We start from the raw sequence: 22,269 nt of genomic DNA, 5'->3' as shown, positions 1-22,269 counted from the left end.
GAATTGCAGATGGATCGTGACTTTAGAACCTCTCTAACCAGACAAGATGTGATTAGTGATACAAAGGTTGAAATCATCCCTTTTGTTTCTTTCCAACATCTATATATATATATTTGGAAAATCAAATAAAAAATAAATTAGTGGGGCCTACCACATGTTTCCAACCAATAATATCTAGCCACGTGTACACTTCCTTTTTTAAATTAATTGTTTTGGAAAGTAATTTTTTTATATTTATGGTCAGGATAATACTTACTTTATCTTCGTATTATATTATATTATTTACTTTAAATATAAAATTTTATGATTTTATTTTTTTATTTTTTTAAAAGGCGTCGTCTCTTACTTATAAATTCGTGTTTTTTTCTTTAATTAGCATAATACTCGATGCAATTATTTACGTACAAATATTTTATTACATTTTATTTTTACGAGCTTAATAAATAATAATAATAATTAGTCGAAGGGGTGGAAGAAATTAAATTATAGTGTTCTTCTTTTTATGAACATTTTCAGCTTTAACTTTTTCACAAACAAAATTATTTATTTGAAATTTCACCCGAATCCAAGAAGAAAAGGTAAAAACGGTAAAAATAAATGATGAATTGAACCGTTAAAAGTAAAAGTAATAATGAATGGAGTCATAGTAAAAAAAACACTAGTGGAAGGTGAGATCCAAACCTATGATAGGTACTTCAAACCAACTTCATAAAGGGGCGCTTTTTAGTTATCATCTCATGCGGCCCATCCTCCCTGCGCTCATCCCATAATCCACTTTTAAAATCATTTAAGCATCATTAGCTCAAATAGTTACTCTAAATAATGCACGTGTTGATTCCAATTAAAGACGTCGAAAATGCACGGTGAGGTAATGTGAGGCGGGAGAGAACTTGCTCGTTCCCATCCTAGCGGTATTATCTTCGGAGGGAGAATTCTCGACATGAAATATACAGGGATTGGGTCAGGGCAGCACGGAGAATGCAATCCTTGTTCTAGTCCTGTTTAGCTCTCTATTCAAGGTGGATGCTCGTATGACCCTGATCATATGAGTTAAATGAACATCTCTAATTTTAAACAAAATGTTAGATCGAAGTTCCACGGTAAGTGGGGTGAGACAGAGATTGGGTCGGGGGTAGAACAAAGAATGCAATCTTCGACCTAGTCCCATCAAGACCCTGATCTTAAAATAGACATCTCTAATATAAAACGTTAAGAATAGTTTAGTTTTGGAAAGTTTGTGACAGCACTCCCACGGGATCCTAAACATTCCACAATTAATATGTCGCCCCTAGTCCGCTTTCTAAAGCGGAGATGGTTAAAGAAAGAAAGGGGTCTCCGCCTTCCTAGTCTCGCATTCTCACCCACTCAATCCTTCAATCATAACATAACCCCACTTCCTTTGCCCCCACTCATTTCCCTCTCCTTCAGATATTCTCTCAAAGTCTTTAAAACGTCGCATGTTAGGGAGAGATTTCCACACCCTTATAAAAAAATGTTTCATTGTCTTACGTAACTGACCTGGGATTTCATAATCCACCTCTTTCGGAGTCTAGTGTTCTCATTGATACTCGTCCCTCTCTCTAATCAATGTAAGATCTCACGGTCTACCCACTTTCAAGGTCTAGCATCCTAGCTAACACTCGTTTCTCTCTTCAATCGATATGGGTCTCAGAATCCACCCATCTTCAAAGCCCAACGTCCTCACTAACACTTGTTCTCTCCACCTACGAGACCCAACATCCTCCCTAACACTCATTCCCCTCTCCAACCGATGTGGGATCTCACAAGCCACCCACCTTCAGGGTACAACGTCCTAGCTAGCATCCGTTTCCCTCACCAATCAACATGGGATCTCACAATCCACCCACTTTAGTTCCCTTCTCCAATCGACGTGGGATCTCACAATTCACCCATCTTCAAAACCCAGCATCCTCACTAACATTTGTTCTCCCCACCTACGAGACCCAATATCCTCCCTAACACTCGTTCTCCTCCCTAACCGATGTGGGATCTCACAAGCTACCCACCTTCAAGATACAACGTCCTAGCAAGCATCCGTTCCCCTCACCAATCAACATGGGATCGCACAATCCACCCACCTTAGGAGCCCAGCGTCCTCACTAATACTCATTCCCTTCTCCAATCGACGTGAGATCTCACAATCCACCCACTTTCAAAATCCAACATCCTCACTACCACTCGTTCCCCTCTCCAATCGACATGAAATCTTACAACCCACCCACCTTCAAAACCCAACATCCTCGCCGACACTCATATTCCTCTCTCCAATCAACGTAAATCTCACACCCGGACGCCTCCTAATCCTCCAATTCTCTCTTTCAAACACACAAAAGAACCACTAGCTCCATACAACTTCCCCACTTACATTCCATTACAGTACATCTCTCTCTCTCTCTCTCGACCAGACTAGTCCCATCCTCATCTCAACTTTCAGATTTTTGTACACATTCCCAAAAAAAAAAAAATCTCCACTCTTCCCTCTCTCTCTCTCTCTTGTTCTTAGTTCTCTTGATCATTTAGAGCTGACATAGAGAGAGAAAAAAGAACAAGAATTTGATTAAAAGAGCTGTTTTTTTTCCAACATATTGTGTGGTGGAAGAGAAGGATTAAGCAACCTGAGTAAGGAAATGTCACTGGACATGATGGCATCAGAACGTGTTTGTTATGTTCACTGCAACTTCTGCAACACCATTTTAGCGGTACAAACCTCAACCTTTCTATCTTTAATACCAATTCTTTGCTTTTCCCCCCCATGGAGTTTTACGGCGCTGTGTTTGTTACACTACTCTCATTTTCAGCTGAAAACACCATTTGTTTCACTTTATCAGTTTCAAACCAAATCAATGTCTTGTTCTTTTTACTGTTGGAATCTTCAAACACTGCTTACAAATCTCCAGATCTTTTCATATTTCTCCATATATTGTTTTCTCTTTATATTTTATGACCAATTTCCATAAATTCATTGTTAAATGGATCTCACTCCAAAAGTTAGGGTTCTTGAATTTTCCGATGAACGATGAACGATGAGTTGATTTTTTTTTTTTTTTTCTCTCTTTCTTTGGTTGTGAAATAGATCGTACCCAGTTGAATTATGCTTAAATTGAAGTATGATTTGTAGTTTTTTCTCGATCTTGAATTTGGGATTTAAAAGAGCTGCTTAGAGAACGGAGTAGAGATGATCACGAGATGGGTCGATCGATGGATCGATGTTTGTTCATGGTGATTTGTTTTTTGATTTTGGTGTCATGCCATCATCTCTATGGTTTCCGTTCCAGTCATGTCTTTTTCCTATCTTTTATCGTCTTGCTTGCGGTGGTGTCAGGTTGGAAGTCATTAAGAGTCACCATTGATAAAGATACATAAAAATTTGTCCTCTCAAACTCTCTCCTATGGACAACCATCTGTAACCGCGTTTACTAGGGATAAGTTTTTACATCATTGTAAGAAATGTTTCGTTCTCTTCTCCAACTGATATGAGATGATACCATTTGTAATGGCTCAGGCCCAACCTTAGCAGATATTGTCTCTCTGAGCTTTGAAATGTCTACTAGGGAGAAGTTTTCATACCCTTGTAACAAATGGTTCGTTCCCTTCTCCAACCGTTGTGGGATTATGCCATTTGTAACCGTATAAGCCTATTGCTAACAGATATTGTCCTCTTTGAGCTTTTCCTTTCGGGCTCCCCTCAAGGCTTTGAAATGCGTCTATTAGGGAAAAGTTTCCACCCCTTATAAGAAATGCTTTTGTTTCCCTCTTCAACCGATGTGGAATGGTACCATTTGTAACAACACAAGCCCACCACTAACAAATATCGTCCTCTTTGAGTTTTTTGTTCTGGGCTTCCCTCAAGGTTTTAAAACGCGTTAGGTTCCACGTACTTATAAAAAATGATTAGTTTCTCGAGATTTCACAAAAACAAACCCAAACTCTTCCTTCTCTCTCTCCTTCAACCTCTTCCTTTACCATTGTTGTGAAAATTCGATGTAATTAAGGATATAGGAAAATGTTTTTGTACATGTTTTGTTTGGCAGGTAAGTGTTCCATGCAACAGCATGTTCACACTCGTAACTGTGAGATGTGGCCATTGCACAAATCTACTCTCCGTAAACATGGGAGCTTCCCTCCAAGTACTTCCTCCTCAAGAGGTAACCTCGTCTGTCTAATCAAAACATCAGAGGTTCAAATTTTTAACCCTACCTACCTAACACTCACCTGAGACTCAAACCCACGAGTCGAGTCAAGTCGAGTCGAGTACTCACGGGTTCATATTTTAGGGTCATAAGCAGCCGCAACTAACGAGCCCGGAGGATTCAAGCAAGGACAGAGGCTCATCATCTTCAAAATGCAGCAAAATTGGGTCACTTGAATCTGCTGAACGTGACCAACATAGAATCCCTCCAATTCGCCGTGAGTTTATTGTTTGCTATGATCTTCACTAATAATGCAATAATAATTATTATTATTATTATTATTATTATTATTATTGGGATTAATGTGTTATGATGCATATGGATGGATGGTGACCATTCATGCATAATAGAATCTGACCCATCAAGATCATGGGCCATTGTTTATGCATATTTGTGTTATTCTTTGTATATGTATGTATGTATGTATATATATTTTATGTATGGGTTATTTTGGTTAACACTTTGCACAAAAATATCAAAAGCTATTTTCTGAATTGCGTTTCACTCATTTGTGATATGTCATTGATTCCTCTGCTCTTTTTCACTTTTTTCATTCTATATATATATATATATATTTTCTCTCATTAATTCCTTTTTATCGTGTCGATTTAACCTAGGTTGTACTCGGGTTAGGTTAGGTTGGTGTTCTGAATGACCTGAATAGGGTTTACAGACAGTCCAATTGGGTTGTCGGGTTGTCGTTGGGTTGTTCATTTTTTTTATTATTTAAGAAAATCTTATAAAAGTTAAATATCACATCATTGATATCTATTATAAAAGTCAAATATTCGAAAAGAAGGGTAGGGTTAGATTGGATTGTGAACTGTACTTTTTAGATTGACTTGATGAAGATAAGTTCCAANATTTTAATTAAATAGATATTTTAGGAATTAATATTTTATTTTTATTATAAATAAAATTTTAAATTAAAAAAATACAACTATAAAAAATTATCAATTAAATTAGATTGATTTCATTATTTAATAAATATTATATTCTTAAACCAAATTGAAAAAAAGATCTAACCGAACCCAACCCAACCCTTATCCTTACAAAGCTCAAGCCACATTGGAAAAAAGATCTAACCGAACCCAACCCAACCCTTATCCTTACAAAGCTCAAGCTACATTGGGAAAAAGATCTAACCGAACCAAACCCAACCCTTATCCTTACCTAGTTCAAGCCACATTGGAAAAAAATCTAACCGAACCCAACCTTTATCCCAACCTAGCTTAAGCCAAATTGGAAAAAATATCTAACCGAACCCAACCCAACTCTTATCCTTACAAAGCTCAAGCCACATTGGAAAAAAGATCTAACCGAACCCAACCGAACCCTTATCCCAACTTGGTTCAACCTTTATAATTCGGGTCGAGTAGTCCAAATTATTTATATTTTTGTGGGTTTTTGAGTAAATTTAGAATGGTTTTGAATGTGGGCAGCACCGGAGAAAAGACAGCGAATTCCTTCTGCATACAACAGGTTCATCAAGTAAGTTGATTTACTTATTTAATTTAGGATTAGTGTGTTAATTAAGTATGATTAAGATCTAATAATCCTGTTTTATAGAGCGGAAATTCAAAGGATTAAGGCTAACAATCCTGACATAAGCCACAGAGAAGCCTTTAGCACAGCAGCTAAAAATGTAAGCTCTTATATCTCTTCCTTATTTAATTAATTATAATGTTTTATACTTATGGCCAATATAATATTAATGTCACACATTTAATATATATATATATATTTAATATTATTAAAACATTGGTTAATTAAAGTAATTAATTAAATGATTAATGTATCTAATTATTGAGCTTATTGTATTTGGTTTGCAGTGGGCACATTTACCTCACATCCACTTAGGGCAGAAGCTGGATGGAAATAATAAGCAAAGTAATTAAGTCCATTTAAATCTCCAATGGGATTCTGCCACGTGTTAATTCTAGATTATGGTGTATTAATTGATAAAATTACTAAATAAAAACACCCTTTTAATTAGGCTTTTAAATTTATGTGTGTATTTCATTCCCATCTCTTCTTGTTCTTTGAACATGTGAGATTAACGGTATTACCTATTTATTATAACGAACTTTTCTTATTTTTCATTTTTAGAATCTCGTGTTGGATAAATAGTGAGGATCGAGCATGATTTATAGCTATTTGCTCATTATTTTGGCCTTGTTTCAGCGAGACGAAGATTAACGAGCTTGCTAACTAAGATAAATAGGAGGAATCGAGCATGATTTATAGCTATTCACTCGTTCTTTTGGCCTTGTTTCAAATGAGACAAAGATTGACGAGCTAGCTAACTAAGATAAATAGTAGGAATCAAGCACGATTTATAGTTATTCACTTGTTTTTTTTTTGGCCTTGTTTCAAACGAGATGAAGATCTATGAGCTAGCTAGCTAAGATTAATATCAGGGATCGAGTACGATTTATAGCTATTCACTCGTTCTTTTTGCCTTGTTTCAAATGAGACGAATATCAATGAGCTAGCTAACTAAGATAAATAGCAGGAATCGAGCACGATTTATAGCTATTCACTCGTTTTTTTTTACCTTGTTTCAAACGAGACAAAGATCAACGAGCTAGTTAGCTAAGAGAAATAGCGGGAATCAAGCACGATTTATAGCTATTCACTCGTTTTTTTTTTTTTGCCTTGTTTCACACAAGACGAAGATCAACGAGCTAGCTAGCTAAGATAAAATAGTAGGAATCGAGTACGATTCATAGCTATTCACTCGTTCTTTTGGCCTTGTTTCAAACAAGATGTAGATGAAGATCAACGAGCTATGTAGCTAAGATAAATAGCGAGTATCAAGCACGATCCGTAGCTATTCGCTCATTCTCTTGGTATTGTTTCAAACGAGACGAAGATCAACGAGCTAGCTAGTTAAGATAAATAGCAAGAATCGAGCACAATTCGTAGTTATTCCCTCATTCTTTTGGCTTGTTTCAAACGAGACAAAGACCAACGAGCTAGCTAACTAGTTAGTTAGCGATGATTTCTCGAGATTGACAGTGATTCCGTGGAGTGGACCTATATATATATATATATATATATATATATATATATATATACGCACACAGTTGTTGAGTACTGTGTGTTATGGGCGTCAACCAAGGGGATTTTGTTGGCACCGAAAAGACATACAGAAAGACATGAATAAAGGTATTACGTTGGGGTTACAAACGACAGCTTTTAAGAAACCAATTTGGTTCGCCGACCAAAATCTCTTTGCATATATTCTTTTACTCATCATTTCAATATTTCACTTTCCTCACTATCAAATATCTTATTTTCTCACAAATTTATCGACGCGATATCGACAACGATATCGATATCATATTGATGAAGAATTACAACACGTAAATGCATCGATAGAACCCTAATTTTTAACGATTGGTTGGTTGGGTGACCCTTTTGTTAGAAAGAATTACCAAAATTTGAGTTGATTACGAGGCAAATTCATATAAATTACGAACGGGTCTGTTCTACTAGCTCGAACAATACGAGCTTTACAAATCTAAATTAGGGTTTCTCTAAAACCCCTTTCGAAATGTATATCGTTGTTTCATAACCGATGGGTATATGCAAGTTTGGAGCACATTTTCTTCTTTGGATATCTAGAAGCTAACGTGTGAGATCCCACATCGGTTGGAAAGGGAAACAAAGTATTCCTTATAAAGATGTTGAAACCTCTCCTTAGTAGACGCATTTTAAAATCGTGAGACTGATGACGATACGTAACGGGTCATAGTAGACAATATCTACTAGCGGTGGGCTTGAGCTATTACAAATGATATCAAATTAAGACACTGGGTGGTATGCCAACGAAGACGCTGGACCCTTGAGTGGGGTGGATTGTGAGATCCTACATCGGTTGGAGAAGAGAACGAAACATTCCTTATAAGAGTGTGTAAACTTCTCCTAACAAACAATATCTATTAGTAGTGGACTTAGACTGTTTTTACGCTCGGTGTCTCGTATATGCACGGTTTTTGGTTAGTTTTTAATGAAAAAAAGGAGTAATAATATGAAAAGGGAAGAAGAAGAGAGAATCTGAAACGTCAAATCATGTGGTTGGTGGAGGTTTGGAGGCACATGAATTGGTCTTGTCCGAAAGATAGATGGATGGGTCTCTTATAAATGTCTGTGTCTTTCTTTCAATGGATATGTCCTGTCAGTTCTTCATGTCTTTTTCTAACTCTCCCTCAAATTCAATCTCTCTTTTAGTTTCAAACTTAAGCTCGTTGTCGTATTAATTAAAAATGGGAACGAAATATTTTTTTATAAATGTGTGTAAACTCCACCCTAACAGACGCACCGAGCGGTGTGCCAACGAGGACGATGAGCTATAAGGACGAGTGAATTGTGAAATTACACCTCAGTTGGTAAGGAGAACGTAATATTCATTATAAGTGTGTGGAAGGTTTTGAAAACAGCGAGGTTCACAATAATACAGGTTAAAATAAACAGTATCGATTAGTCGTGGGTTTAGATTGTTACCGTACTGATTAGATTTTTTTTAGTCCAATAAACAAAGAGCCAACGTACTGAAACTTGGAACGTTACGAGTCTTTTGTTCATTAAATTACGCTATTTAAACGACCAAAAATTTATGAAACTTACTTTTAGTTAATTTTAATTATTATTATTATTATTTTAATATTACATATCTAAAAAATTAAATAAAACAAAGAGAAGATTACGAAAAGAACCTTCTACTTTTCATTTTGTTTGGTTTCGTACAATTATTATAAGCTCCTTTAATAATAATTCTTTTGTAAAGTTCTTTGAAAAAGTAAAGGTAAAAAAAATGGTTAGGGGACAAAATATTGAAAATTGGTCCTTACCGGTTAAATTACAAAATTGGTCCTTACTCTAATATTTAATATATACATCTATTTTTTACCTATCTGACGATATAATAATGTTAGTGTTGGACGTTACGGTTGAGTAAAAAATAAGAATTAAAAAGATAGAGCTTAGCTTGGTTAAAAGATGGATAGGTGTGACGGGTGAGTTTTAACCGAGCTATAAACACTCTAAATTAGGGTTTTTAAAAAATTACGGGAATTGAATTTGAAACTAAGCTTGTTCGTATTGATGTCCAAAAATAAGCTATTAAGAACGTTTAAAAATTCGAATACATATATGACGCACAAAATTTAAAAGTTTAAAAGTTTGAAATTTTTATGCAGAAAAAAAAAAGGATAAAATGAATGGATGGAAATTGGAGAAGGCAAGTAGGAGTGGTCCAAAGAGATAAGGGTTACCTGCGTTACAACCATGGAGGAGTTGTCACATCTCACACTCAAAAGAGAGGAAAGAAAAAAGAGTTGTGGTCCAAATAAGTGTCGCAATTAATTGTGTGATGAAGTGGGTCGTGAGGGAGAGAATCGTAATATTAGAAGAGACTGTGTCGTGAATCTCATGTTGTAGACAAGAGTAATAGTAGTACACGCGCGTCACTCGTCAGGCCATGTATCATCTAATTCACCAAGAAGTGTAGGTAAGTGTCGAGCTAAAGTGTAAGTAAGAATAGAAGCGACAATATTTTAGAGGTGTCAAAGACAAGTTTAACCAGAGGTAGATAGGAAGCCGAAAAATGACCCTGAAAGTTGGAGTTACGTTTAACAGGTGGCTTTGGAGTTAAGTCCATATGAGTGAAGGATATATGTTTGACATAGATCTCCTTACCATTTTGATGTGCACGAGTGTCATATCAAATATGTCTTATAGTATATTGACATCAAATATGGTGTTGGCTCTCTACCACTTTTGAGCCTCAGGGCTTAAGTGAGTCACTCCATGACACATGCTTGTGTGATGGCGTGGACGAGCGTTGCAAGTCGAATTTTTTTGAGCTATCTTTCTTTAGAAATAAGATTCCAATGACAATGTTGGATGACACGAATATGTCGACACTGCATCACTTTTCATGAGTCCAAGGTTGTATTCTAAGGTTGGACTTCGACATAGTGTGCATAAATGACTCAACATGAACATGACAAGGATCATACCTCGAAACACAACTAATCTTTCTAGCTGAGCGTTTTTTTTTTTTTTAAAGAAAAAGATTAAATTGGTCTTTTAATTTGTTTTATCAATCTTGACAGCAATAAGTCAATGGCTATCACTCTCATCTATGACCCTCTGGTTTGTGCATCCAACCACATGCTCTTGAGTTTGATTTTGATATGCATTTTTGGTGGTGGGTTTTGGGTTCTTTTGAGCTGTTCTTATTAATTCAAGTGGTTAAGTGGTTGTATGTTATCATAGTTGCAATTTGGTTAGATCTTTCAAATTATTGGTTCTATACATGTTTGTTGTTTTTTTATTTTTAGATGTGGTTGTATGGGTGATGAATGATCATAAATGTTAAATTGATCAATTTTCTTGTACTCGGATATGAATTGGGTTCGATAGAAAAAGTTAATAAATTTTTTAGTGGAGAGAAAATGAGAGTCTTTTGAATTCTGAGTTTATTTTTTAATTTCATCTAAAAACGAGTGCATTTTTACTATAAACGTGAAAAGTTGTATCAAGTTTTATGCTAAGCTTTAAGCTTTTCAATTTTATAAAGTTACCCTTAATAATTTGAGCAATTATTACCTCAAATTCGAATAAGCCAAACACTCTTTACCTTTTCATACATTTTCAATTAGAAAATTATAACCTGGGTTTAGGAAAATTTCATCTTGCTTGTTCAAGTTTAAGGTTCGGTGAAAATTGATGCACTAAAACACCCAACTCCAATAAACTCAAAAAATACAATTCTTAAACGCAACTTAAAAAAATTCAAAATATTTCCGAATCAGGTTTCACAACGTTCATATGGTAAAAAAAAATTTAAATCATAAACATCCTCGATAAAATTTTCATAAATAGTCCACGAAAAATTTAAGGCTTAGTTTCAAAATAGTAGGAACTCAAGGCTTAGTTTCAAACATGAACATACCTGGATGCCTTTGAATATCAGTTCTACTCTTGATTGTCCAATCCCTATCCCTTTTCCTGCTGGAACATATAAGGAACATGCTAAAATCGATGCTCATTGCTCATCACAAGTTGTTTCTGAATCAATCCACAACAGAAGAGAGCTGTGATGCTTCTTCTGACTACAAAAAACAGTAGAGAGAGAGAGATAGAAAAACGATGACAAATGGAGCAGAAAATCATTAGTTTCCGAGTCAAAAGTGGTATGCACCCTGTTTTTCAATATCATGACATTCATTCATATTTTCGTACTTCAAGAATCACATTTGAACCCAATTATCAGCCCCAGTTTATAATTTAATACAATGATTTTTTAAAAAAAATGGATCAAAATCTATGAATTAGTTACTACTGTTTTCTCACACAAGAATCAACAACACATCAACCTTATAACCGCAATGAAGTATTAAGGAATTTCCTATCAAAAAGATTACTCAATATCCTAGCCTATTTGGTAACCCCCCAAAACTCATCAAAAGAGTTTGGCTTGAACCCTATGCTATTGTCTAAGACTCACCAGAAGATTATACTAAAAGCCTCTCCTCTTTCAAGATGGGGTAACGCCAATGAATGTAATTAGTATCCCTAAGACCTGTCATTTTGTGATTTCTTTGCATAAGCACGGTGGCATCGGCTTCTTCCTTGCCGTCTTTAAGCTTGAAATTCCATTCATCTTTCATCCATGCTGAAAACTACTTGCATGGTTTAATAAGGACAGAGAAAGACTGATGATCGTCATGTAAGAGCTAATTAGCATCAACTTTTTGGAGAAATGATCATGATCTGCTTCAATTCAATGGAACCTCAGCCAATTGTCAGTTTACTAAGCAACAACTCTTCTGTAGAAAAGAACATAAGCAGCTGAAGATTTTATCTTATCCAGGCCAATGGGATTAACATGGCTATCATCGAAGTCATACCACTGGTCGCCTCCTTGCTGGATAAGAGAAAGGGGGAAAAAAAGAGAGAATAATTAGCACTTGCAGAACAAACCTGAGTACATGAAGAATTCAAGCATGAAAAATAAAATAACATTAATACTCAAGGTTATAATCTACAAGTGATAATCGGGATAGTTGATAATAAGGATGCATTATGAACCTCGAAATGTAGTTTGATAATGGTACTCCACTGAGGTGGTTTTAGATTTAAAACAAAATTAAATCAATAAAAAGACAACATGATGGCAAATAGATGCAGGAGATAACAGGACTGAAATCAGAAGATGGAAACGGGTCCGGGCCGAAATTAGACAGAAATCTTCAACCAAAATGGAAAGATCAAAGTCTGTTGTAGTCAAAAGAGAAAAAGGGTCGGTTTTAACTTCGAGATAGATATCATTTTCTTCTCACAAGCAATGCAGTCATCTTCGCCACCATGAAGACATGTTCATGATGATGAAATGGCAACAACAAGCAGTAACTCGCCATGGTAGGGTGCATGGGTGAAAACAATCAGTTTTTTTTTTTTCCTTTTTGGAATTTGACTAAGAATTCAAATGTTTCATCAAGAAAGATGAAACTCATTGTAGAGAAATTGGGTGAAAACAAACTTAATTTTCAATAACCAAAAACTAAATGGTTGAAAAACAGAGTCTAAATTGCAGGTTTATTCATAGCTTCCATTAACCTACAGAGAAGTAAGAAATGGCGAGGTAACATCACTTACATGGACAAATGCTGTGTAATGGCCACCTCCCATGCTCCCGTAGTGATTACTGATTGCATAAAGCACATAGCGAGTACAAGTCTGGTCATTCTTATAGGCAACATACATTGATAAATCCAGATCATCAACAGGAAAGTCAACGTATGTCTCTAGCTTGTTCTTCAGGAAACGGCTATAAGAGAACCTCTTCAAATGAATAACCAAAATCTCTGGTAATCTCCAAAGATCTAACTTTTTACTGGCTTGACAGTGCTTTTTGCAGCTAGGACAAAACCTGAATAAATTCATGACGGCATGATATTAGGAAATCAGCAATTAGCAAATGCAACTACGAGGAGGCTAATTAAATTATGCAGCGAAAGGATTTTCATATCAGAATGCTTCATTTTCCGAATTCCAAACAAGCAAACCAGATCTATAAAGTTCGTTGTGCAGATTCAATTTTTCTTTTTTCTTTTTTAATAAATAGAACACTAAAAATACAAATGCACTGACCACATGTCTTCGGGTCCAAGAGGCTCCTCTTGCAAGAAACCTTCAAGGCACTTATATAGAGAAACAGATTCTTGAGGTCTCTTTGTGAAAAAGCTGGATTTGAAAACCTCAGGTAAAGAGGTAAGAAGGCGAGTGTCATAACGCTCAATCTGCTTTTCCGGCCAGGAAACAAGCACATATAGCCGCTTACTCTTTTCTGACCCCACGAGAGATTCACCAACTTCAATTTCAGAGCCCTTAATGGTTCCCTTCTCATCTGTGGTGTAAAATTGGAAATCAGCATCTGACGGTGAACTAACTCCATCTTCACTTCTTAAGGGATCAATTACACAAGCTGATGGGGAATTAGTTCCATTCTCCTCCTCCCTGGTTTTATCAATTGTATCAATGTCGGAAGTATGGTTTTCTTCCAAAGCATATTGAGTAGAAACCTGAAAGGGACTAAGCAATTTTTTGTATATGTCTTGGATATCAGATCCATTAAAGGCACTAGGCAGCTTAGCCAACAGAGGAAATCCAAATGCCTTAGGAATTGTAGAATGTTTCCCATTGATGTACTGCCTGACCAAACAAGAAAAATTAGATTCCATGTAAGTGTGGCAAAAAATGCAATATGTTACTAGCATTCATCTACGCCAGCTGCCACCGGTCTATTAATTGTTTACTAACAAAATTGTTATGAGCAATCGAAAAACTAGTTTCTCATCTACTTTCCAGTAAATCCAAGTGCAATTACATACATTTATAGGAGACAAACCATATATGTACATCCCAGAAGATTTTATTATTATTATAATTATTGTTTAATTTCCAGTCTACATTGAAGGGGGAAATTGAATCAACTTAATCGGTCAAGGTAATTGTATCCAAGAGTTAAGTTACAGTAGAACAATAGAAGCTCTTATTTGACCGGGCATATCTAGTAAATACATTGCTGTGTCAAATTTTAAAACTCAGAGATAATCCTTGACTTGGTAGGTGATCTTATTAGGCTGTAATATTTCCCCAAAATTCGATTCTTCATGGTAAGGACAATTGGAATTTTTTATCTGATAGGAAATTTTAGCGTCTGCATCTATTTTCCGTTTCCCTGCTTTCAAGGCATGTTCGACTTGTAGCATTGTCAATCAGCTATCCTTATGTGGTAAGTAAATGACCTGATATTAAGCTTGCTAATGTGCATAATGACTAGGATGTAAGTAAGTCTGTCGATCATACTTCTATTCCTACTATCACCTATGCATCTAGAATTCCACCAACCACGGACAGTGACAAAATGTTGAAAATAACAATGGTCAAATAAGAGTTGACATCAACGAGTAAAAAAGTAGAGGTAACAAAATAAAACAATATGCATCGTGGTTCAAGGAAAGAAAAGGCAGAAACAAGAGAGAGAAAAAAAAAACTCATCACTAAGAATAAATTTTATTTTCACCGATCAATAAATGAATTCTTAGAAAATCATTGTTAGAACTTCTACATCTAGATGGGAAATAACAACATTCTTCTAGATATTAAATGATCCAATATAGATGTAATTTCGAACTCCAAAATTATTGCAATCAGTGTAATGCACTCTCGGTTTCCCCCATCTCCCCTTCCACATTAAGTGAAAAAGATACCTTCCCTTGGAGGCAAAAATTAGTTTACAATGAACAAAATGCATATAAATTTTAAATAATAAATATGAAGTTACGGGAAAACAAGATCCATCAGTTTAGAAATATAATGCACTTACTCCTCGATCCTTTGATGCATGAACACAACCAAGGGTACTTGTTCATCATCTTTTGCCAGGCGATAAGCAACCAATCTGTCACCATCTCTTATCAAGGATAAAGAATCAGCTGGCTCCTCAAGATACCGAATGATGCGGTAGTTGTATACCTGCATACGAATTCATGAGATCAGAGACAATTGGGAATAAAATAATGCCCTATGATGAAGAAATTAATCCATCATGCAGCCAATTGAAAAGTATTGCAATCGCAATGATATACCTCAGCAACTAATAAAGTCTCATCTTCTCTTAGAGAGCATTTAATACTAAGGGCTTTTATGAGGTCTTCCCATTTTCCAGACTTGGGAACTGTAATGGTATATGGAGTCGGAGTACTTCCATCAGTGTTGACAACGGTTAAAGTCATTGTTCGCATTGTTGTTGAAGGTAGAGGTAGCGATAAATACATGAATGGATCAAAGGTAGTAGAGACCTTTTTGCAAACGGGACAAACTAATGTTGACTTATATTGACCCTGCAAGGATGAAACCAAATAACGGAAGCCTTGAGGAGACAAATTAAATTGAAAAAAACTTAGGCATGCAAATAGAGAAAAGGGTAAAATTCATAAACAAGCCTTATAACTCAATGAAGGTACTAATACCATGAAAAAGTAGATTTGATTTAGCCAAGAACAGAAGTGATTCATTAACATGCAGGTCACAAAAAGCAAATGCTATTTCCATACGTCAAAGCTCAAAGGAAAGTCATGTAGGTTAAACAAGGAAAATGAAGAGAAGGTACATACTTGGCACACATCAACAATGATGGAGTCACTGCGAGCCAAATGGTTTTGCCAGTATTCATCTGCTATGTCATTATCGGGTCGTCCATCTCCATCCTTGGCTTCTACATAAGGCTTCTTCTTCACACGGTTAAGATCTTCGTGGAGCCCATCCAACAAAAAAGCAAGGAGCTCCTATAAAAATTAAATTAAATCAAACTACAAAACAATGGACGCAATCCTGTACCCAGAACCCCGTCGCCTAAACATAGGAAATCTAAAACCCTACTTCTGATAGCAAGAAACTTCACTGACTTGAGAATCATGTTGATTAAAGCCACTGAATTGAGGAGCAAATCTAGCAAGCTTAGACTTGAACGTTCTTGGTGCCACAGGACTTGCGCCAGGTGCCCAGAGTTTCCTCAACAGATCTCCAAATGCCAAAGCAATCTCCCCCTGAGAAGTTACCGATCGTTACAGACAGTTCTTTTAAACTGAGAAGTTTCTTAGAAGAACATTTGTTTCAAACTAATGAAATGATAATGAACAACTCAAATAGTTAGGTAGATGTAATTTTGATTATTGCTATCTGTTATGAATCGGTTGCCCTAAACTTAATTCAGTTAGTTGTTATACTTAGTAACTTCCGCTAGCAGTCTATTTATCTACTGTTCGCTAGCATAGGCCGAAGAAATGATCATGTGAATAAAATTATTAAAAAGAAAGGGATTCACTGAGACAAAAGGATCCATGAAGAATTAAAATCATAGAAAGCATACATTCATGCCCAATGGGTTGTCATAATTTATTTCTTTATCATAGTCACCAAGAAAGTAGTCAACAAGTTTCGGAGTGTGCACTAAACACTGCAGAGCACTGTTCATGAAGCAGGTGTTCCCAAGATTTTGCAAGCCTGTCAATCCTAAAGAACCAGCTTCACGAGAGCTTCCAGAAAAAACTGAAGAATTTACAAAGAAGCAGCCAGAACTCCCAGTTCCAGAAGCACCATTCATTGCAGGTGAAGTACCAGATGAATTTCCGAGGATAGAATTTGCCAATTCATCCTTTTTCCCCTCTTTGCACTTTATGAAATCTGACAACCCATAAACTTGTAATTCAAGTAGTACCTGCGCCAAAAAGAAAATACAGGAAACAGCATTTCAAGAAAAAAAAAACATTTTTATTATCATCAAGTCGATTACTGCCTTATGGTCACAAGGCAGGCTTATCAAAATTTCGCTACATATTATTAGGGACTGGATGGAGGAAAGGAAAAAAAATCAAATTTGAATAATCATCATTCTCTAATTTAATTCATTTAAACAATAAAAAGGCTGCTCCTAGTCACGTCTAAAGAATACCAATGCTAGATTAGTTACATGTAATCATTTGCTCACTATAGAGAACGAATGCTCCTGGTAAAAGACAGTAAAAAGTTGCCTGCATCGCATCATAATAATATGAAAATTTTAAATTGTTTTCTTTTAAATTTCTTTTGTCGTACCCTAACCATGAAACCCAATGGGTTAAATGTACAAAAATCAATAACTCTCGTCTCCTAGAAAACCATTCTCTATATTTGATGCCATTTTTAATTATTTTCTTTCCAATCACCTTGTTACTCTGTGCGCAAGGAAGTTCACGCTCATGTAGACATGATTATGAAATAAATACAGCAATAAGAAGAATAATAATGTTAACCATCTCATAAATCATTATAAAAAATGAAGTAGATATTATATTGTATTGTACTCTTGTATTAAAAATATTATAACAATGCAAACATACTTGGAGTTCTTAGCCAAACAGACAGAGGACAAACGAATAATGACTAACCTCTTGATCTGACTGTCGTTGCATATTACTGTTACTAAAAAAGGAAATTGTTTGGCCAGAAAAGTCCCAGATTCGCAACTGCATGCACCATATCATAAGATATCTTGATCGTAAATATTGCTTTTTTTGTGCTAAAGAAAGAAAGTGATGCTAAAAGAGGAAAGATCAATACCAACTCCGACTCAATATTGAAAATTTTGCATGCTCTTCTAAATAACTCGACTACATTATCCTGCCAATATACAAAAAAAAAATATTAAGATTTGGCAATAATACGCTAGGTGAAATTAACTTTTTTTAAGAACATAAGACTGAAATGAAAAGATTTGAATCTGATCACTAGTGAAGCCATAATAAAATCATAAGTAAATAAAAGTAAATAGACTGTTTAGTTTGACATCTCCAATTTATAAGATGCTAGCAAAGGTGCTTGCGGAGAGATTAAAATTAGTGTATCTACCAATTTACAGCATTTCTCTGTCTACTACTGAGGAAGCTGGCCCTGACTTTTGAGAGAGAAACAATAAGTTTCTATGGATAGGGAACTGGGGAGTCCAAGTCTTTTTTCTTTTTTTTTTTAGTTAGCTGAAATATTTACGGCTTACGAGGCATTTGGAGGACTGAGGTTTGAGAATCATCAACCTAAGGAAGAGAAACAATGCCCTTTCATCAAATGGCTATCAAGACTTCCTAAAGAGAAATACAAACTATGGGATAAAATGGTCGTAGCCACATGAGGGAAATGCATAGATGGCTCGCTATATGAATAAATAAATAAAGGAAAGAGAACCGTGTGCAAGGCTCTTGGCGGAATATAGTGAAATGAAAATGCCACTTCCCTCAACATAAAATTCTTAACAATTAAGCTAAGAATGAAGAACATCTTTCAGAATTATATTTTGGTGGTAGATCAACCATTATGCTAAAATTTCCAAGATTCATTCATAGTGTCCTAGCTTAAAAATGTAAATATCTAAAATGACTAGAAGGATAGAGGTTGAAGGAGGGCCTGCCAGAAGAAACTTATTAGAGGTAGAGACAGATGTTAGGAAGCAAATCAATGTGCTAACTAGAATACAACCATGTAGGAGGGAAAACGAGAGAGTGTGGAGGCTAGGTACTTCTTTGAGTACATTCATTAAGTTCTTGTCCTCTGAGTTAATTGCTTCATCAGATTAGGAAGCAAAGAGTTATCACGGGCTCACTACTGGAATATGTGATGTCCCAAGAAGGTAAAAATTCCTAATTTGGACATAATGTCAGGGTTATTAACTCCGTTGGGAAACAGCAAAGAACGAGTTAGAACATTAGTTCGAAAATAGTGGAAACACTAGTGGCGGCATATTTGAAATTACATAAAAATTTGTCTGCGTTCACTATTATAAATAGAGTAAGAAGGTTTAAGCACGCAGATTTTAGAAATAGGTTGTGGCTAAATCCATGCCTCTCGAAGTGCTGGGGAAACTAGTAATTTCTTTCATAACATCACTACTATTTTCTGCAAATTTACATTTCAATTTCTAGTTCCTATCAGAATTCTAGCCGTAGTTTCAAGCCCAAGTTGCTCCACTTTGTACATGGAAGCAGAGAATTTCGAACAGAGGTTACCAGTCAGACTCACTCCCCCCTCCAAAGTCCACCTGCTATGGTGCTACTTGTAACAAACTATGCATTTAAATAAGTTTAAATGGTCCAAGCATGACCAAGAATCCAAACTGGTTTACATGCACCAAGAATTCTCATGGGACTACTCTACTTTTGGCTCGATAATGTTTATGAGTGAATGAACTCATAGTAATAGGCAGGTCGCCGCTAAGATTTAAATTAAAGACCTTAAAATATTGAGATTAGAGTTTGTTTTTTGACTACTAATTCAACAAATAGTTGTCAACGCTAAACGGTCTGCAAAATACCATTCAAGTCATAGAATCTAAGATTAATAAACTTTGACATGGTAATGGAGTGACCTTTTTACTTATTCTCACTCCCAATAAATTTGCCTCGCGTTGGATAGAAAGCCTTAGTTGCAAAGGATAAACATCTGCTATATTATCTTCTGCAACGGAAAAGCTACCACCATTCCTCGTTGAAGACTTGGAGTCAATATGCCTACAACAGAAACCGTAAGGAACATAAATGACCTTATATGATGAAACTCAGCCTTAATAAGATTTATGGTTGCAAGGAAGAGCACATGCATTTTTTAATAACATGATCGACTAACAGGATACTCCTATAATTGATTAACTAACTATTATACGTAAGTAAGGAAAATTATGTTAGGGAAAGAAAAGAAAGAGAAGGAAAAGCCACGTAGACAGAAAGTTCACAGGAATCTGAAGTGTTTATAGTTCAATATATTAGGCAAAGACAGGTACCTAAAGTGCTGATGAAAGCTTCATTTTTTTTATAGGAAACAATTGTGTTGATGAATGAAATTACTAGAAGTGTAGGAGCTCAATACAAAACTCAGTTCCGAACGGTGATATTTTGTACTTTATTGAATTAACTTATAAGTTGTAACATTATAAAAAGTTCAAGTGAAGTGTGCAAATTAATTTATATCATTTCTAAACTAAAGTGGGAGGCATGAAGTCCAAAAAAAAAAAAAAATTAATGTGAATATTATCATGTCAGTGGTTCGAGCTATTTCCTTTTCTGATTCAGAAACTCTCCGAGCAGATTTAGTAAAAATGGTAAACAGGAACAGCTGCAGATAATCTAGTTATATGGGGATCATGGGGCTAATAGATCACAGGCACCTAAAAACCATGGCCCATTTTTGTGATACCTATAGACCATGGCCCTGAAATTTAAAATTGCAGTCTTAAATATGGTAAAATCACCTCGTGGCATACAAGTTAAGTACCTCTAAAATATTGGTGGAATGATGAACTAGGAGGGATTCATTGGAGGGATTACATTGGAATTATTTCATAGCATACGATTGACATAGACATGCAGCAGAAATCCAGTTTGAAGAGACGATAGCATATTACATTTGCAATGATATAAATTTTTTTCTCTTCAAGAAGTAATGTGGAATCATGAATTGTGATGATTGAACATAAGAAATCGACTATTCCCTTCTCAAGATATGCAATGTAATCAACGCAACTTCCCTGTCAATACCCCGGCGCCATCAGTCTTCGGTCAGTTAATAAACAAAATCAGAAATAATCCAATAGTTTAATATATATCATATATGTTGATGAAATAAGCCGAGGCATAGCACTAACCATTTAAGTGCCTGCACCCACATTTCTCCGGAGACCAAGGCATAGTCCCTCCCTGAAATGCCCACTTCACCATTTTCACTATTCTGCGAAGAATCCTCTTCTCTTTTCAGATTAAAAACGAGATCCGAGTTGAAAATATTGTTGATGATCTTCATTGGTCCGGCATACGACGAACCTGGCGATGCCAGGAAGGGAAGTCCTCTCTCCCCATCGGCATCTCCTGTTAAAGAATCGTGCGCGTCCTTCCACCACCTGAAATTCAAATCATAAAATTCTCTTAAACACACACTGCCTTCGCATTTTTGTTATGATCTCTCCACTGCAAGGCACCCTAACAACAGCTCAAAAGTGGAAAAAAGCTGCTTCATCTAAGCTTTCTAAGCATAACATAAAAGGTCAAAACGCACTACTGAGTATCCAACTATTATCACCATCACAAGACACATTTTGGTTTCCATTTTCAATCTTCCCTCACAAAATTTCACAACTAAACATATAGATTAGACAATCCAGTTTCCGCAATTCAAGTTTCCAATAAAATCTCTAATTCAGATTCGTAAATGTCATACCAAAAGACACGAAATCTAAGTATCCAACAATGAATCTACCTGTATGGAACAAAGTAAACTCGCTGATTGTTATCCGAATCGAGATGCAAGGTGGTTGAAGATAGATCTTCGGATAGGCCGCCCATAGAAGAGATAGCAAAACGGTGAAGAGAAGAAGAGCTCAGAAATTACTTGAGGAAACGTAGATCATTGCAGACAGAGAGAGAAAGAGAGAGACGCACACAGACAGAACGAGAGAAAATGGCGGATTTGCAGAGAAACAAGTGGAGAGCTTTTGTGTGAAGAGGATTGGTGAAGGAAAAACTTAAATTTTTTTTATATATATTTCTCCTCCCAGAAATGCAAATTCCAAACTTGTGGTGCCAAATTATGAGCTTTATATTTTTATTTTTATTTTTTTATATATAAAATCTTTCATTACAATATTAAAATAAATAAAATCTTTCTAATTTGAACTTAAATTAATTTTTTTACCATTAAGAAAATAAATTCCAAAAATGAGAAATTTAAAATTCAACTATATATGTATTAAATCTAATATTATGACGTAATAAAATTTATTAAATTAGATATAACTCAATCAATAAATAAGATATAATTTATTTATTTATTTATTTATTTATTTTTAAGGTGTAAAATCTGTATGAAGGTAAATAATGTGCAGGAAATTTGAGAGGGGGACCCAATAATAACGGAAAAGAAGAGGGACAGAAAAGGGCGAGCACCGTATGGTTGGTCAAGATCT

At 35.6% G+C, this 22,269-nt stretch overlaps 2 protein-coding genes across 3 annotated transcripts; one reads left to right on the top strand and one right to left on the bottom strand.

Annotated features, from left to right (window-relative positions):
* Nucleotides 1–2,356: 2,356 nt before the first annotated feature.
* On the top strand, nt 2,357–6,313 carry LOC111796197 (putative axial regulator YABBY 2). Of its 2 annotated transcripts, XM_023678941.1 has the most exons (7): nt 2,358–2,720; nt 3,344–3,448; nt 4,053–4,166; nt 4,296–4,428; nt 5,654–5,702; nt 5,781–5,856; nt 6,044–6,313. In XM_023678941.1, exons 3-7 carry the CDS (start codon nt 4,074–4,076, stop codon nt 6,107–6,109), a joined length of 417 nt encoding a protein of 138 aa, XP_023534709.1. In that variant the 5' UTR covers nt 2,358–2,720; nt 3,344–3,448; nt 4,053–4,073; the 3' UTR covers nt 6,110–6,313. The 2 variants fall into 2 exon arrangements, with proteins under 2 accessions (XP_023534708.1, XP_023534709.1); XM_023678940.1 differs by lacking the exon at nt 3,344–3,448 and having other exon boundaries at nt 2,357–2,720.
* Nucleotides 6,314–11,428: 5,115 nt separating this feature from the next.
* Nucleotides 11,429–21,850, bottom strand: LOC111795486 (ubiquitin carboxyl-terminal hydrolase 8-like). The gene is made up of 13 exons (XM_023677937.1): nt 21,564–21,850; nt 20,956–21,207; nt 19,684–19,825; nt 17,889–17,948; nt 17,717–17,794; nt 16,660–17,007; nt 16,196–16,336; nt 15,905–16,075; nt 15,377–15,631; nt 15,115–15,263; nt 13,377–13,937; nt 12,882–13,155; nt 11,429–12,150 (listed from the first exon to the last, which is right to left on the bottom strand). Exons 1-13 carry the CDS (start codon nt 21,647–21,649, stop codon nt 12,037–12,039), a joined length of 2,631 nt encoding a protein of 876 aa, XP_023533705.1. The 5' UTR covers nt 21,650–21,850; the 3' UTR covers nt 11,429–12,036.
* Nucleotides 21,851–22,269: the final 419 nt, after the last annotated feature.

This window comes from Cucurbita pepo, chromosome LG05 (genome assembly GCF_002806865.2).
Source record: "Cucurbita pepo subsp. pepo cultivar mu-cu-16 chromosome LG05, ASM280686v2, whole genome shotgun sequence".
NCBI classification, from domain to species: domain Eukaryota; kingdom Viridiplantae; phylum Streptophyta; class Magnoliopsida; order Cucurbitales; family Cucurbitaceae; genus Cucurbita; species Cucurbita pepo.
This window is presented reverse-complemented; position numbering and strand designations above follow the sequence as displayed.